Source organism: Amblyomma mixtum, chromosome 2, assembly GCF_055824585.1.
Source record: "Amblyomma mixtum isolate Tamu chromosome 2, ASM5582458v1, whole genome shotgun sequence".
In the NCBI taxonomy this organism is placed as follows: Eukaryota; Metazoa; Arthropoda; class Arachnida; order Ixodida; family Ixodidae; genus Amblyomma; species Amblyomma mixtum.
The window spans coordinates 244743503-244762034 of NC_143013.1; the positions used below are offsets into that span (position 1 = coordinate 244743503).

An 18532-nucleotide genomic window follows, 5' to 3' on the forward strand; every position below is an offset into this window, starting at 1 on the left:
ACACACTTCTCCCAGCGGTGCTGCCATTGTGCGAAGTATTCCGAAAAAGCCCCTTTCGGAATGGAGTTTAGCTCAGCTGTCGTTGCAGCCATAATGTTCTTCCTTGTCTAAAATCGCGCTCCTTTCAATAGCCTTTTAATTTTGGGAACCAGCCAGAAGTCGCAGGGGCCATATCAGGACAGTAAGGAGTCTGTTGAACTACAGGAGGCTGGTTTTTCGCCAAAAAATCTGAATCGAGTGCGAGGAATGTGCAGGAGCATTGTCGCGATGGGTGCGCCAATTTCCTGTTGACCTCAGCTTCGGGTTCTTCCGCCCCACAGCATCACGTAGGCAACGGAGGACATCTCTGTAGTACTCTTTGGTCATTGTTTGACCCTGTGGAGTGCGTACTCGGGGTCTGCCACACAGAGGGTGTCAAAGAAAGCAGTCAGCATCACTTTCACATTGCTGCGCACTTGGCGGGCCTTCTTAAGTCTTGGTGACGTGGAATGTTTCCACTGTGACGACTGGGATCTGGTTTCAAGGTCGTACCTGTACACCCAAGACTCGTCACCAGTGATTATGATGTTGATGTAGTCGGGGTCCCTGTTTGCGGAATCCAGCATGTCCTGTGAGACTTCAACACGAAGCTGATTTTGCTCCACCGTGAGCAGCTTCGGCACGAATTTCGCCGCAACTCTCTCCATGGCCAAATCTTCGGTGATAATAGAATGTTCGGAGAAATTGCTCATGTCCACCTCTTCCTCAATTTCTCGGATAGTCACGCGACGGTCCCGCATCACCATAGCGTTCAGTTCGGCAATGACCTGGTCATTTTGGCATGTTGGTGGCCGGTTGCAGCCTGGCTCGTTCTCCACCGATGTGCGGCCATCTTTAAATCAATTGTACCACTGCTTAATCTGTGTGCTGCTCATAGCATCGTCACCGAAAGCCGTCTGAATATTTCGAATGGTTTCCACTTGGCTGTCGCCCAGTTTATGGCAAAATTTGATGCAGTAGCGCTGCTCCTTTCACTCCGCCATTTTCCTTGCAATAAAAAACCGACGACTGCACTGCGCCCTGCCTCACTCAAATGCTGCGTCCCAGCGACTGACGCTATCGGCAGGCGGGAAAAAATTCGTGCATGCGCATGAAGGTTCAAGGTCGCCTGATGCAAGCGCGCTTGTTTCATATCCATCAGGTGTTCGGAAAAAAAAATAAAGTCGGATACTTTTCTAACAGACCTCGTATATATATTGCGAGAACGGGCTGATGTCCATATGTGCGGAATAGGTCATGCTCTCCATTCGCAGATCCCCGGGAACCTTCCTACCACGCCTGGTTCCCGACTATATATATATATATATATATATATATATATATATATATATATATATATATATATATATATATACACACCTGGTTACCTGCCCACCACTCGGTGTGCAGGTGAGCAGCCTGGCAGTCTGCTGCAAAACAGGCTTCAGACGGACAGACAGACAACGGCGAAATAAGGGGAACGTCCACTGTGAGTGCTAGCACACTAAAACGAATGTTTATCATCATCATCATCATACAGTCCTTATCATCACGCAGTCCTTATCATCACGCAGATGAACCCATGTACAGGATAACCACAGGTGCAGAGTTGATTCATGCTGTTCTTTGCACCTGTGCACCTATGCGTCTAAGTGGACGGGCAAACAAAAATAAAAGGACAATGATGGTCAGGCACGGGGAAGTCACTGCACAATGCATTCATGCATTAAAAATATGAGGCAGAGGCTTAAATAATGACACATTTTGCGTCCAGTGGAAAGGCGTACACAAGAAGAGCGAATCAAGAAGAATGCAATGACAGTTTCAGACAGACCAAGATTGATTCTGAAGTTTAACGCCTTTAAGTTTGGAGCGAAGGCTACGTATCGGAACCTATATTCGGCCACTAGCTAGGAACAGTATCAAACGTTATAGCGGCAACTTTTAAAGTAACACTGAGAATAGCTCTAGCTGTTTTTTGTTCTTAACAAAATGCGAGCCGGTCTTTACCCCGCTCTGTTAGCATTTGTCGGGCAGCGTATGTCACTTTCATTGTTTAGAGACTTCGAGTTAAAAAGTTTGAACGTTGTCCCACATTTCTGAAGTCACATTTCTGAAGAGGCCAAATGCGATGAGTTTGTCCGGTTTTTTTTTTTTTGTGGCTTCTTTTCTTCCCTGCCCGATGAAGGCCCATCAGAGGTAGAGATACCATCGTTACCTCAATATCAACGCGTTTCCTGAGTGTTTTTCAGTCGGAGGAATATTCAGGAGCATATTTAGTTCTATTTCCTGCTAATATCCCCTGATGTCACCGCATTCTAGTAGCAGAAAGGACCAGTGGGGGCGACATCTGCTTGTAATTTTTGCTCCTTTGTACCTGATAAAAACTTCTATTTTACGCGACACCGTAAGGGCGCCGTGTCGCAGAAATGCCGGCGTTGCCGTCGGCAGGACGGAAAAATCGGGATTACTAGAAAAGGTGGTTGCTACAAGAAGCTCCCATAGATAGCGAAAGCTACATCAGGGGCGCATCGGATCCTCAGCGATCGCAGCAGTCGTGAGCAACGCGCCAAGCGCACGGGCCATCGGCCGCTGTCTTCCTCCTGTCCAACTGCTACGCGGCAGACTCATCGCTGTATTCCTAATAACCGCACATATGTAACTTACACAGGAATCGAACTCGTGACCTTCGGGTTATGAGTCAGACACGCTACCGCTACACCACGCAGGCACATTCGTACGGTGATGCGGGGGTTTGTATATATTGTCAAGGAGGCGACAGTGTCCACGTCTGCGTGGGCAAGAGGAACCGCTCTCGCGTCATGCCCTCAAAGCCGGGCTTAAGTGCCTCCCCAACTTTCCTGCGAAGTCCGCTTCTTTGCAGTTAGAAAATGGCAATCCCTTCACCAAGTTCAACTTCAGTTCGTGTTCAGGGTTAGTTTCGCCAACATTTCTTTACTACCTAACCCATATATGCCTAGCGTCCTACGTGTCCTAGGACACCACTTTTTTGCGCGATACGTCTCAAAGTTCATTGCTTAAAGGACTATAAACACCAAAATTTTGCTTTTTTTTTCTTCTGTCAAAAGATCTATTACACGATGGTATACATGAAGCACTCCGTGGTATCCGCCTGCGACCGCTAAATAATTTATAATCGAATTTCTTCTTGACACCGTATCGGTTTCATCAACCAAACGATGGGTGTGGTCACGTAGGGGATACAAAACGGCAATATAAATGCTGATACCTCATTTGTTGTAATTCTAGCTCTTGAAGAAGGCTGCCTTAAGTGCTGTAGTGAGTTAGAACTACGCATCAGTGTTTATATTGCAGTTTATTTTTCCGTGCCTCACGTGGCTTAAAGCTCGACTGCACGTCACAACCACCATTCGGTTGATGAAACCGAAACAGCATGAAAAATTTGGTTATAAATTATTTAGCAGTTATGGCCGATTACCAGACGATGATCCATGTATCGCAATGTGTAAGACATCATTTTGAGGAAAGCATGCCATAAAGTTAGGTGTCGATAATCCTTTAAAAGCTTGCGCTCGCTAGCATGGGTTCGGTATACTCAACTTTTCTTATGAAAGCGTCGCATTGTGTGCGTTCAGATTTGCGCGTTGTGTGCGTTGGGAGAGAACCGCCAGTCTTCTCTGGAAGCAGGGAGCAGATTCGACCAAATCAACCTCATTGGGATTCCGCAAGGCAAATAGATAACATGCGCATAGTCATAAAACCACCATGCGTGATGAGCAATGTGATATTAAAGTCAATGAGAAATGTTTGTAGCTTTACCACACGAGATAGGTAGCGTATTTCCCTAGTAAGTATTCTGCACTGTAGGATGGCTCAAAATCCACTGTTTAGAATAATAATTCCATCAATAAAAAGACTCATTTCAGCGTATATGCCTTCTCTGAACAACAGATCAGTCACTCGTAACAACAGGGCCGTCTCCTGCCGAACCAGCGTCTCCTACATTGTAAAAATAGAGGAGGCGCTGGTCGAACAAAAGCTTAGTCTGTCGTACAACACGGCAGTATGTCGTATTAACAGGGCAGCCTTCTGTCGTGCACAACAACTCAGTCTGCCGTATAACAAAGCTGTGTTTTGTCGTACAACACAAGTTTTCATTGTAACGGGATCTTGTGTCATTACAGCAGGATGTTGTGTTGTATTTTTTTATAGGGTGTGCTAATCAAATAACAAATAATGTTGAGGCGCGCTCGCGAATAAGGTGACCAAGTTTCAGGGCTCCCTTTTAAAGCAGATCATTTAGGGTTCCTTTGAAAAAGAACTCTCTTTACTTACCTCAGCCAACGCCCACATTCCTTTGAGGCCTCCGCCGGCTCCTGCTACAAGGCGAACCATTTTCTCACCCTTACGCTTCGCCATAAGGGGGATAAGCGATGTCCTCGGCTGCTTTGCTGTCGACAGGTCGTTCGGTGTTGGTTTTGTGGCATCAGCACTTTTCGAGGCATAGGCGTGGATATAGTTGTTCATGATGATCCCGCCCAGCGCAACCATCTTGCTTCCGAACCTACAAACACAGTAGGAAAACCTTAAGAGGGTTTAAAATTGGGCTAGTTGGTAGTTAACATGGTCAAACATAATTGCGCTTTTGAAAAGACGGGACAAAACAGGGACGACACAAACTCTCGTGCGCAAACTGTCAACTGAAGTTTTATTGCGATGAACACACATATATAAGCTTCACGTCATAACATAAATCACCAAAAAACAGAGTTAAGCAGAAGTTTTTCAATCATTTCAACAAGCATCAAAAGAAAGATTTTGTCCCAGCTGATTGGATTACAATCGTTCACACTGATCCAAGAGTTGCCTTTCCTGTTTGGAAAGCAAAATCGAGGGGTCACTTACACAGGTCCCTTTTCCCGATTCCATGCAGCAGGCTTCCCACAGCTCCCTGATTGTCTTATCTCTGGATTTCAGCAGAACTGTTGTCTGTTGGAAGTGGGGTTTGCAGCTATCGCACCTAGCGCAGTGCGCCGCAAGATTTCCAGGTGAGTTAATCTGGCGACAGTTGCGGTTGTGCTCCCTGAGTCTTTCATTTAGGCATCTGCCTTAAGGAAAACTTTAGGTGTTTCAGGGAATTTAGTTAATGTACTGGACATACTGGGTAAGCGAGCATGCCAGTGACTTATTAAATGAATGAATGAATGAATGAATGAAAGAAAGAAAGAAAGAAAGAAGGAAAGAAAGAAAGAAAGAAAGAAAGAAAGAAAGAAAGAAAGAAAGAAAGAAAGAAAGAATGAATGAATGAATGAATGAATGAATGAATGAATGAATGAATGAATGAATGAATGAATGAATGAATGAATGAATGAATGAATGAATGAATGAATGAATGAATGGGTGTATGAAGGGCGAAACCAAATAATAAGGCATTGGGAGCTCTGCACTAAGTAAATAATCTTTGTTATGCCTGACCAGGGCCCAAGCACAGTGCCAACACCACGCACACTCTCGAGGAAATTCTTCTCTGGGCTCGGTTACGCACAGAGAAGGAAAAGGTCTGTCGGGTCAACGAACAATTGACTTTTCAACCGCGGGACCCCTAACATTGCGATTGGATTAACACCAGGCTAACTTGTCTCTATATAGGGTTAAAGAAAAAAATAAATATTTAGAGACTTAATGTCCATGAAGTAGTTCCTTCCTGTACAAACAAAGAGACATGATAGTTTTACGATGGTATAAACTGAAAAAATACTGGACAAGAGATTCCTTTCCAAGAGAATCCTCTAAAAGCATCCTCGAATGGAAAGGGGTGTATTCGTCGTACAATACGGTGAATTGTTTTTTTTGTGATAACTTGTCAAGTTTTCTACACTTACCCAGAGATTTTTGTCAAGCGTATTTTTTTTTTCAACAGGAAGTTGTTTACGAGAGCAGTTTTTTTTTTTCATATCGTAAGATTGCACCATAACAATACATCCGCAGACCACTGCGTGGAGCACTTGTAGTTTACTCCTGTTTATTCTAGAAAACGAATCCTATTGGTTGACGATGTCTTAAGTACGCGGTACGAGCTCGGGACAAACTTTAAAAGCAAGATTTTGCTACGCACCGGAGGTTAGACAGTTCCCATCTATTTGTCCATAACAGTATCCTATAATATTCCACAGTTACCTCTCAATAAAAAGTGATGCTCAATAGAGCTAGACTTGAGTATACAAAATTTTTACTATGACCAAGCTTTCATGTGCTTCACGTAGAGGTTTCTCTTTTACTGAGGATGAAATTGATTAAAAAGTATGATAGATGCGAAGACAGCACAGTAAAATCAATTCAATAAAACTTCGATGATTTCTTGTTGCCTACATCTCTTCCGTTCTTTCCAGATCGGCCTTGTTAGGTAAAGCTTATTGCGTCCTTCATGCCCCACGTACTTTTTTCTCGAACTCATTCTCTACTAGCTTTTAGCAGTCTTTGTGGGGCGTGTTACTTTCTCGACTTTACGACTTTTAGGAAAGAAAGGTATACAAACGATCGACTTTTGGCTCGAGCAAACCATATATTAAAGATGCGAGTACATCTACAAACTTTGCCGAGAAATCTGGCTAAAAATATCTGATTTCAGTGCTATTTTGGTGTTCTTAAATGCTGCATCAGTTTTAACGACCGCGAACTATGCATGTAATTGTCAGGGCTTTTCATTCATCAAGGGCACTAATCCAAACTTGGCGCAGAACTCTCTAGCATATGTTCTTTTTCTCCGCTACACAGCTGTTCTCTTCGCTGTCTTCGGCCGTGCAAACTCTATGCGACAGGAACCTGCGATGACGGCCAATTCAAAGCGCTAAACGTGACAGAAAACATTCATTAGTAGCCCAACCTAGATCGCATGATTCGAACTGCAACATACGCACCAAATTAAAAGTAACCGCAAGCATTCTTTTGATTTTCAATACGTATACCGCTTCGGCTTCCAACCAAAAGTTTAAAGGTTTGACTCCCGCTCACCCTGCTTTCTTTCCTAAAGTGCCCCGTGCTGAGAGAAGAGTAATTTTACTCTTTAATGAAGTGCGTTACACGCGTATTTCACTCCGGTTCCAGTACAGCGGAAAATATAGAAAAATGAGTTAAATATGTCGAATGCATTTACTTGCCTAATAGAATCTCTGGAGTTTTTTTACTTCTAAGAGTGTAAATCGTGCAAGACAGTGCTAGCTGTAGTGACTGCAGATGGGTCATGATTATTTTGTTCCGAGACTCTACACCTGGACTGCGCCTTGTTGACATGCACTGCACACAGGCGTCTTTTTCATGTTTGGATGCATTTTTAGTGATTGAAATCCACGCCTGGACTTGGGCAATATACCTTGCCCCTAAAAGGGTGTGCGTTAGAGGTTATATCACTTCCTTTTTGCTCCAGTAAAGGAGGTTTGCGAACCCGTGCTCAGTAGCCCGCCGTTGTGCTCAACTGCTTACGGTTCGTTCAGGCTTGATACGATGCTCAAGGCACCCTCCTCGTTGATGATAGACAGGTGGACGCCGCCGTAGTCTTGAACTACGGGGTGCTCCGATGGTGTGGGATCCTTTTCGCTATTAATGCCCTCCTTGATTTGGTTGACCAATTTTGTAAAGTTCTGAAAAGGCGCGTTTATGGGGAATGGAAACACACCAGTGAAATAGCGCTTCAGAATATACAGTGGCATTTATTTTATTTATTTATTTATTTACTCTCAGGGCCGAAGCATTACAGAGAGGAATGGGTGGTACACAACAAAAGCAGAACAGGTAACGCAGCACTACAATGTAAAATCAATTACAGCATTTTTAAACAAGTCGGCGTTTGTAATGGAGGCAATGGAAGCGGGAAGGTGGTTTCATTCCTTAGCAGTCTTGGGGATAAAAGAGGCGAAGTGTAAGTTGGTGCGACTGCTGGGTACGCCAACTTTGAACTGGTGGTCGCTGCGGGATGAAATGTAAGACGGCGGTACAAGCAGCGTTATCTCTGAGATGATGGTTTGAATGGTAGATTTTGTGAAATACGCATAGACGGGAAATTCTTCGACGAATTGAAAGATCCGGCACGCATTGTTTGGACCTATCTGCTAGAAGGGGAAACGAAACAAATCAGTCACGTGAGCTTGGTGTTTCTGGCAGCGCCACCGGAAGGAGGAGAACTTGGTGAAGTGTGCCTTTACGCGGCAAGCACTTGAGGTCTTTATACTCGGCTGCACGCTGAACTGAACAATTATAAAAGCAGTTGCATAATCATGCGCGCGAAATTTAATTCTTTGTCTTTTCCAAGAATAAATCATCCTATACCAAAATTGGCGCACGCACAAGTAGTGAGACCTTACGGCATATTGCCGCGAATCATTGTAGCGTTCGTTTGTTGTGTTTATTTGTTCAGGCTTCAAGGCTCCCGGCACGCCGCTTTATCGCTTCGTTTGTGACGCAAGACGCGCCTAGAATTATCTCGATTGATCGCATCCAGGCGGAGCCGATTCTACTAAGTGCCAGAATGTTCTAGTAACTTCCCAAGCTTGATCTCGAATGTTCGCTATCAGCTTTAAAAAGAGCACGGCCGACAGCGGCGGACATTTTCTATTCGACGACCGCCGAGCACGCTTGTTGCTACGCCGCCGCCGAGTGATTCAGTTCTTTGCGGGCGCAAGTCAGCCCAAATAAAGAGTTCCGTTTCGAAGATATCCTCGTTGTTTTCCTGTTCGCCGGACTGCAGTCACCACTACGTGACATCTGGTGGAGGTTCTAACGGATGTCCCTGTCGCCCTCACCCCCTGGCAGCCGTCAGAGCAGCCCGAGCCGTCTCGAAGAAGATCACGCGAAAGCCGCAGTAGCGAAAGCTCCCCCCCCCCCCTTCCCTCAGGCGAAGGGCGAAGCAGCCGTCGTCTTCAGAGGTGTCCACCAGAATTCGGACTGCTACCGGACCGCATGCGAACGAAAACGGACCCCTCAATTTCGACTTCAGCCATGGCTACGATACCAGCCCCCATTATTTTACACCAGCCCCGACTGCCGCCCACGTTCAACGCTTCACCGGGCGAGGATCCCGAGGAATGGTTGGAACAGTTTGAGCGTGTCACTGTGTTCAACAGTTGGGGCGACCAGACTAGGATGAGCCATGTTTTCTTCGCCTTGGAAGGACCAGCGAAAATTTGGTTCGAAAGCAACGAAGCTTCTCTAGCGACGTGGGAATCATTCAAACGGGAGTTCCTGAAGGCCTTCACGAGCATCATCAGGAAAGAAAGAGCTCAGCTGCTCCTACAGTCACGCATACAACACCCGAACGAGTCAGTGACCGCATATGTAGAAGATATGAAGCGCCTTTTTCGACAAGTCGATCCTGACATGGCGGAGGAGAAGGTGGAGCTTTTGATGCGTGGTGCTAAAGAGGCACTTTTCGGCCGTCTGACCCGCAACCACCGAAGACGGTCGCGGAATTCACCAGTGAAGCAGCCGTCATTGAGAGAACCTTGGAAGCACGAGCCCGTCATTTTCCTCGACAGCCCGAAGTGACCTCGACTGCCCTCTCGGATGGCACATCATTCGGAGGCAACCTGCGAGATGTTATCCGCGAAATTGTACGAGAAGAGTTGCGTCGCCTGCTACCATCTTCCAACCAGACTCAAGTAGCGACCTTTGAGGAAATTGTATGCGAAGAAGTGCAGCATGCGCTTGGCACTCCGTCATCTTCGCCTCCACCTGAAGCTCCAGCCTTAACCTACGCTGCTGCACTACGCAGTCCTCAGCCCCAAAGCGAGAGCCGCATTCCGCCTCTTCGACGTGAACCAGCTGTTCCCGAACGCCGTCCCCCTGCCCCCGCCCGCCCAGCCTACGACCGACGCCCAAGCCACAGAAATTGCGACGCCTGGAGGACTTCCAACAACCGCCCGCTGTGCTTCCATTGCGGCGAAGCCGGTCATGTACTTCGCCACTGCCCGTACAGACGCATCGGCCTGCGTGGTTTCGCTATCGACGCTCCACGACCATTCCCCGGCCAGCGACCACGGGAAATCGACGACTACCTGCACTGAGGAGAGTACGTGTCGTCAAGCCGTCTTTCCCGCTCGCCGTCGCCGTCCACCGCACGTTTCGCATCACCGGGCCGCAGCTACGCCGCGGCTGTCCGAGGAAGGTCCCCTAGCCCACGAGGGGGAAACTAAACAAAGCAACCTGTGGAGGTCAGGATGCTTGCCGAGGAAACGACGAAGATCCTCCGGCGACCACGCCGTACAGGTGCGGCCAGAATAATACGGAGCACAGGAAGGGTCGCGGAGCAGCGGAAACGTGCTTATGCGCGCTGCCTAGCAGTGGCGACAGGAACTATCTTAATTTGGACGCGGCGAGATGGCGCCGGTAGCACGGACCCACTTTTTCCGCAGGCCTATCAACATCACAGCATATAGCATGCAATCCCTTGCTCTATGATCGACTGATACTCTGCTGACAGCGCCATGCGCTTCGTTGCCCCGTTTCTCGCATCGAGGAGCGGCGCGCGCAGTAAACGGGCGCAAGACGGCCGTTTTGGCATTACGTGTTATCTCGGCCCTTCAGTCCGCGCGGCCACCGCTTTGCAGTTTACTCGACGGCGCGCGACACCGAGGCTGAAGTGAGCGCGCCTGGATGAAGGCAGCACCTGGCAGTGTTGCCCGAACCAGCTCAGCATCTTTCGAACAGTGATAACGGCAGGGTTGCAGCAAAGAGGGGGGCTCGGCGGCAGGTACGCTGCGCGCGGATAGCCACGGGTGTCTGTGTTGTGCTGGTATGCAGTTTAGATGCAGTTTGCATCTAAACTGCATATCAGATATGCAGCTTAGATGCAGTTTCTGCTGGCTTGGCCGCCTTTCGCGTGCTCCGTATTATTCTGGCCGCACCTGTACATAGACACCGCATCTAATACGCCGACGACGCATGCAACAACAGCCTCGACCACGACGCGAACCGCCTTCAAAACGGCGCCGTCATCAGGAAAAGCTTCGACCAAACGCCCCACCAACAATTCACATATCCGACGAAGCCGTGACCCGACGCCGAAGACGAAATGCAACGCCAGAGCCAGGTTATCCGACTTAGAAATCGTTATCGAAGGCCGAAAAGTTACCGCTCTAGTCGACACAGGAGCCGATTATTCGGTGATGAATGGACCATTCGCTGCGCAGCTTAGGAAAGTAACGATCGCTTGGGACGGCCCTCAAATTCGCACCGCAGGGGGCCACCTCATTACGCCATCAGGACGATGCACAGCGCGAGTGACTCTCAAGGCACATACCTACCCCGCGACCTTCGTAGTGCTACGGCAATGTTCCCGCGAAGTGATCTTGGGCATGGATTTCCTTAATGAGCATCAAGCTATCATCGACCTGCGATCCAAGATGATCACACTTTCCACAGACGAGGCCATCTCGTCGATGAGAACTCCGGAACATCACGTTGCGCTTAAGTGTCCTGGAAGAACAAGTGAGTGTCCCACCCCGCTAAAGCGTTATCATCGCCGTAGGCGCCACGGAAGCGAATAACGCTGAAGCCATTATCGAAGCGAACATGCAGTTGCTTCTCGACCGAGGAATCGGCATCGCAATAGGTATCGCACATTTCCGCAAAGGGCAAGCCGAAGTCCTGCTGACTAACTTCAGCGAAGAATACCGGCACGTTAACAGAGGAACGACGGTTGCATTCCTCGACGAAATATCCGACGTACGAGACTTCTTCGCGCTCTCCGACCCGTCCGTAGAAGATTCGCCTGACCAAGAATATTCGCCCACTTTCGACATAAACCCAGCCCTGCCCCGGAACAGACAAGACCAGATCCGCAATCTCCTTCGAAGCTACAGCGAGTGCTTCTCGTCATCGCCGAAGGTCCGACAAACGCCGATTGCCAAGCATCGCATTATAACCGACCAGGACGCCCGTCCTCTCCGCCAGAGCCCCTACCGAATGTCGCCGCGAGAACGGCAAGCCATCCGGTGCCAAGTGGAAGAAATGCTGCGCGACGACGTTATTCAGCCTTCAAAGAGACCCTGGGCGGCACCTGTTGTTCTAGTGAGAAAGAAAGACGGTGCACTTCTATTCTGCGTTGATTACCGGCGCTTGAACAACATCACAAAGAAGGATGTCTACCCCCTCCCTCGCATCGACGACACACTGGACCGGCTTTGCAACGCCAGATATTTCTCATCGATGGACCTCAAGAGCGGCTACTGGCAAATTGAGGTCGATGAAAGAGATCGCAAGAAGACCGCATTCATCACTCCAGATGGCCTCTTCGAGTTCAAGGTGATGCCATTTGGTCTCTGTTCCGCACCAGCCACATTTCAGCGAGTAATGGATACAGTGCTGGCAGGCCTGAAGTGGCAGATTGGTGTGGTATATTTAGATGACGTCGTTGGCTTCGCTTCGAACTTTGAGGAACACCTAAAAAGGCTTCGAACAGTATTAGACGCAAGAACTTTTCTCGCATAGCCGAGCCACTGACCCACTTGACAAAGGCAGACGTGCCATTTAAATGGGAAGCGCCGCAAGTGGAAGCCTTCAAGGAACTTCAGCGTCGTTTACAGTCCCCACCGATCCTCGCGCACTTCGATGAAAACGCCGAGACTGAAATTCACACCTACGCAAGTAGTGTGGGCCTAATTGCTGTCCTCGTTCAGAAAATTGACGGAGTGGAGAAGGTCATCGCGTACGCTAGCCACTCCCTGTCGAAAGCCGAAGCTAATTATTCGACAACTGAGAAGGAGTGCCTTCCCATCATCTGGGCTACGTCGAAATTCCGCCCCTACCTGTACGGACGACCGTTCAAGGTGGTCAGCGATCACCACGCACTGTGCTGGCTCGCCAGTTTGAAGGACCCCTCCGGCCGCCTCCCTCGATGGAGCCTGCGGCTCCAGGAGTTTGATGTAACCGTCGTTTACAGGTCCGGACGCATGCACTCTGACGCCGACTGCCTGTCACGAGCCCCTGTAGATGCACCGCCGCCGGACGACGATGAGGACGCCTTCATGGGAACCATCAGCTCCAGCTCTTTTGCACAACAGCAACGCACGGACCCCGACATAAAATGCCTCATCAAATACTTGGAAGGCAAGGTTTCTTTACCCCCCGCCTCTTTAGAGCGAGGATTGTCTTCGTTCTCTTTACAGAACGATGTCCTCGTTAAGAAAAACTTTGCAGCGAACAAGACAGCCTACCTCCTTGTTGTACCCGTAAGTCTGCGTGGAGAAGTTCTTCAGGCCTCACACGACGAGCCGACAGCTGGACATCTCGGGTTTTCACGCACCCTCCGCCGCATTCAAGAAAAGTATTACTGGCCCCGACTGTCTGCCGATGTCGCACATTATGTGAAAACCTGCGAGATTGTCAGCGACGAAAGACCCCTCCAACCCGACCAGCAGGATTTCTGAACCCCATTGAACCCCCCTCAAGGCCCTTTCAGCAGATCGTCATGGACTTGCTTGGCTCTTTCCCGAAATCAACATCTGGAAATAAGTGGATCATTATAGCGACCGACTACCTGACCCGCTACGCCGAGGCAAAAGCTCTACCGAACGGAACAGCAGCAGAAGTCACCAGATTTTTCGTGGAGAACATTATTCTGCGACACGGCGCCCCCGATGTGCTCATAACAGACAGAGGAACAGCATTCACGGCGGAACTGACGCAAGCCATCCTCCATTACAGCCAAACCAAACACCGAAGAACAACTGCATACCACCCGCATACCAACGGACTGACCGAGCGCCTCAACAAAACCGTCGCCGATATGCTCGCCATGTATCTCGATGCCGAACACAAGACCTGGGACGTCATCTTGCCTTACATAGTCTTCGCCTACAACACCGCAGTGCAGGAGACCACCCAGATGACGCCTTTTAGGCGCGTCCATGGCAGAGAGGCCACGACCATGCTGGACGCCATGCTGCCGAACGTTACCGTGGAAGATAACGTCGACGTCGCCGCCTACCTACAACGCGCAGAAGAAGCCCGAAGACTTGCCCGATTAAGGATCAAAGACCACCAGCGGACCGACGCCACACTCTACAACCTACGAAGACGCAACGCGGAATACAAGCCAGGAGACCGAGTCTGGGTTTGGACGCCCATTCGCCGCCGAGGATTGAGTGAAAAGCTTTTGCGCCGCTATTTCTGCCCGTACAAGGTTCTTCGTCGGCTAGGTGAATTGGACTATGAAATCGTCCCAGACCAAATGACTGCATCCCAGCGACGCCGCGCACGGCTAGAAGTAGTCCATGTCGTACGCCTAAAGCCCTATCATGCACGCTAAAGGATGCCGTGTTTCCATATTCGGTGTTTATTTTTGCACAATCCGTTTTTGATTGTTTATAGCCGCATTATGTTCTAAAGCATCGAGTCGATGCTTCTTTGAGAGGGGAGTAATGCCGCGAATCTTTTTAGCGTTTGTTTGTTGTGTTTATTTGTTCATGCTTCAAGGCTGCCGGCACGCCGCTTTATCACTTCGTTTGTGACGCAAGACGCGCCTAGACTTATCTCGATTGATCGCATCCAGGCGGAGCCGATACTACTAAGTGCCAGAATGTTCTAGTAACTTCCCAAGCTTTATCTCGAATGTTCGCTGTCAGCTTTAAAAAGAGCACGGCCGACAGCAGCGGGCGTTTTCTGTTCGACGACCACCGAGCACGCCTGTTGCTACGCCGCCGCCGAGTGATTCAGTTCTTTGCCGGCGCAAGTCAGCCCAAATAAAGAGTTCCGTTTCGAAGACATCCTCGTTGTTTTCCTGTTCGCCGGACTGCAGTCACCACTACGTGACAGTATCGACGAATGCGCGCACTTAGTCAACGTCAATATGAAGGCGATCGTTTTTCTGCCGGCTGAACAGAACCAATAACTTTTTTCTGATCTGACGATCGTTGATTTTTCAGAAAGCGTAGCAGGAAGGATGCGGCTATTCTCGAGTGTTTTGTTTAGTTTTCCTGTGAATATGAGCGACGCCGGAGCACTTAGCAGGTTTGCCCTAAAATGATTCCCTTCATATTGGTTTCCACCGTACACGAAAAACACTAAGCAACTTATCTTTTCTGCACGGGCAGAGCTGTGTATTTAGGCGAAAACATCAAATAAGGCTCGCTTAAAACGCCAGAAGCGATATCTTACACACCATTCGGTAAAACGTAACAAATAGTGTTCTGCGATCGAGTTTGCCTCGTTCAGTTCATAACGAAAGAAAGGCAATATCTTGGCTGTCGTAGTACACAGCATTTGCGCTCGTTGCACACGTTCCGTGACGTTACAACTGTCGTCACGGCCTTGTCCCAACCCGGCGGATACCTGCAAGAAAACTAAGCGACAAAAATAGTCGCTGTTGAAGGACTAAGCGCTAAAATTGTCCTGTCGGATAACCCAGTCACAAAAGTAGGTGGCGGGAGTGGCATGCGCCCAATGCTGGTGGCGCGAAGCTCCTGGGCAATTTTGAGCCGCTACACTCCAAACAGAAAGAGTCGGAAGTGCGCTAGAGGAGCGCTTAGTCCCTTTTTACTCCTATACAGGTGTATTCATGTTTAGTGTGTGGGTAGCGCAGCGGGTAAGGTTGAATTACTTTTAAGCAGCATCGATGGAATGGCCTTAACTCGGTGGTGTCGCAGTTTACGATATTGCGATTTTCGATTTTACGTTTAATTCGACTGAATAGAGAAATCGGCTGTACAGGACAATAATTCGAAGTTTCTAAGAATGCTCGGAGCGCGTAGATCGATTTCCCGCGGTAAAAAGACGAGCTCAGAATCCTCTTTAGTGCACCTTGAGAAGTGCGTTAAAAGGGCTCTGAAAAGGGCTCTAACAAAGTTGCGATATGCCTGGGGTGTTAAAACACGCCGCTTCATGAGTATTGTCTGCAAGAATTTGTGGAAGCTGAGTTATCTGTATTAAAAATTTGAATTTCACCGTCTTCGCGCCTTTCCCTCTTCTCTCGTCACTTTTTACACGCTGGAAAGTCGGCGCACCTCCCCCGGCCCCACCTCCGGGGGCGGAGCTTCCTGACTTGCCTCAGCTACGCGGCTTATTGGCCGCGGGCATGGTAGCTGCCTGACGTCTGAAGAAATCTAAGCAATAGCCAACTCTCAAATTGTATACGTGGGTGCGAGTGTACAGCGGAGAGTGCCAGCATGAACGAGTCGCCGGGAAGGGCTTGCCAACTTTTGCGCCTGAGTGTGGGTTCTCTCCAGCGTGTAGAAGTGTATTATTGGGTTCACGCGTTCATGGCAACACGATGTATTGTTTGAGACAGTTGATGTGCTCTCGTCGGAAGGTGTTTCAGAGCCCTTTTAAGTGTAACCCAAGTTGTTAGCATACACACACACCAGTATCGGCAAGAAAGTTGTTCGGAAAAGCCATTTGCAGTATTAAGAAACCCAGGCATAAGTAATGCGCTGTCAACTTACTACGTCTGATCCTTTTCCATCCAGCTCAGGTATCGCGGAGAGCACGTGCTGCATTCGCTTCTGCCAGCTGGGTTTTGAGTGAAAGCAAAGATCAGTGCAGGCGCCCCAGTAATGAGAAATGTTGGCGGCAAGGCAGTTTTCTTAGCACGATGGGCTTCTATATTCGCAAAGAACAATGCCTCCCCCATGCATTTTTTTTAGAATCTGCAATAAGAGCGCAAATACTGGGACCATCGACAATACACTTCGGGAATATATTTTACTCGCTTATTGTACAAATGTTTTGTTTTACGCACGTCATTCCCATATCGTTTTGACGTCATTCTCATCGTACTGCCCGAAAGTACACCTCGATATCTTAACTTTTTCATAATGATTGAGAAACATTTTCTGTGTAGGCTGAGCAGGCCTAAGACTAGCTGTACCTGACTACGACGGCAGGAGAGCAAATTTTTAAAACTACATGTAGCCGTGGTTCGGGTGTTGCGTTTTAAGCGGAATAAATCAGCTTGGTTCTCGCGACATCACAACGTGTTCCTGTACAGCAGTACCATCGGCGTTGAGTACGTCATCAAATATTTACTAATTTCCATTGACATCATAATTAGTAACAAGTAAAATGAAAGGAAGCCAGCTTTACAAATTATAAAAAAGATCTAGATACAAAGAGGTACAAATTAGTCGGCCCAGCGAAAACAAAATAAAATTATGTAAAACGGCAGCATTGAAGACATTGTTAAGAGTGGACAACGTGGTCCTGAGAGCCGGGTGTGTCTCATCGCAAAGCAAGGAATATGACAAGGCCTGGCGCCGGCGGCGGAAGCATAGACGACGACGGCCGGGGCTGTTGCTCTCCAAATCACCGAACCTCCGAACCGATCGAAGGACGCTGTCTCCCACGGGCCTGGGAGAAATTACTGTCAAACGAGTGCCGTCGTTAGGCAAAGATGCGGCGAGAGCTTGCGGCGGCACAGCAGCAACGGTGAAAGCAGAGATGCACAGGAAGCACGGCGGAAGCAGCTGTATACAGCGGTATACGTTGGCTGAGTCGGCCTTCGGGTCACCGGACTGGATGATGCTACGCAAGGTCACGCTGAGCGAGGCTGCTAATTGAAAGACGCTGTGTCGAAGGAGTCTCGTGCTTCGGCCATCCGGCGTGGGAGTTCGAGAAGGTTCAACCACCTGCGAGGAGTCTGCGGGATTCTGCTTTCCCACGGAGGCAACGCACAGAACACTTGCGGCAGTGGTCAAGGTGACGCATCTGTGTTTGATGACTGTCTTCCCCTTCTCATCCCCCGAGCTGTGAGAGAGCGAGAGAGCTTCAGCACCGCCCCGTGCCGTGGGTGGTACCGCCAGCGTCATCAATGGCCCATCCGATTGGACAACGTTATTCGAACCAAGTTCCCCAGTCAGGGATCTAGGGAACGCGAACCGTATTTAACGGGATGTTGTTGTGTGATCGGAGCATTGCATTCGATTCTCTTCTGTAAATATGTAGAATAAACCCTTCTGTACAGTGTCCTCGATAACGCAGTCCGACATCGTCATTCGGAGCCGGTACCTGCGGGGCTAAACGAGTTAGTCATCTCCAGGACCCCTCCGTCTTCAACTCTGGTTCCAGCGGTGGGATAGAAGCCCCATCTTTAACACTGGTTCCAGCCCAGGGCTTGTGGGCCCGTTCCCGTTCTCAACACTGGTTGGCAGCAGCTGGGATGGACCGTGCGACATCGTGCTTTCTCCACGGGTGAGCGTTTTGGCTTTTGCTATGGGATTCGCCAGGCTTTAGATTCAGAGAAAAATCTTGACTGGGAATCAAGGGTTTGTCATTTGAGAAGGGTTATTCTCAAGGCATTTTTTTTGAGTTAGCAGAGCCAAAGCGGAGAAAGCGTCACAATGGACCTAATGAGATTGTTGAAGTCGGACTTGCTGTTGATATGCGAGGAACTGTCAGTGGAAGTTCAGAACAAAGTAACCAAAATTGAACTGGGCGAAATCATTCTTAAACACGTCAAGGATAACGATCACCTAGAAGTTACATGGAACTTGATACAGGAGGAAAAAGAAAAAGCCCGTAGAGAAAAAGCCGAACAGGAGGAAAAAGA

The 18532-nt window shown here is 48.7% G+C and overlaps 1 protein-coding gene across 2 annotated transcripts in view; it reads right to left on the reverse strand.

Annotated features, from left to right (window-relative positions):
• The window catches only part of LOC149363294 (glutathione hydrolase 1 proenzyme-like), an 86903-nt gene that overhangs the window by 14339 nt on the left and 54032 nt on the right, over positions 1–18532 (reverse strand). The window contains exons 9-12 of one of the 2 annotated variants that reach the window (XM_089573440.1): positions 16431–16497; positions 7480–7637; positions 4906–5020; positions 4358–4564 (exon numbers count right to left, since the gene is read on the reverse strand). In XM_089573440.1, coding sequence (XP_089429566.1) covers positions 4487–4564; positions 4906–5020; positions 7480–7637; positions 16431–16497 — 418 coding nt within the window. In that variant the 3' untranslated portion in view covers positions 4358–4486. Of the gene's footprint in view, positions 1–4335; positions 4565–4905; positions 5021–7479; positions 7638–16430; positions 16498–18532 lie in introns of those variants that run through there. The other variant, XM_089573439.1, reaches the window with a different exon arrangement.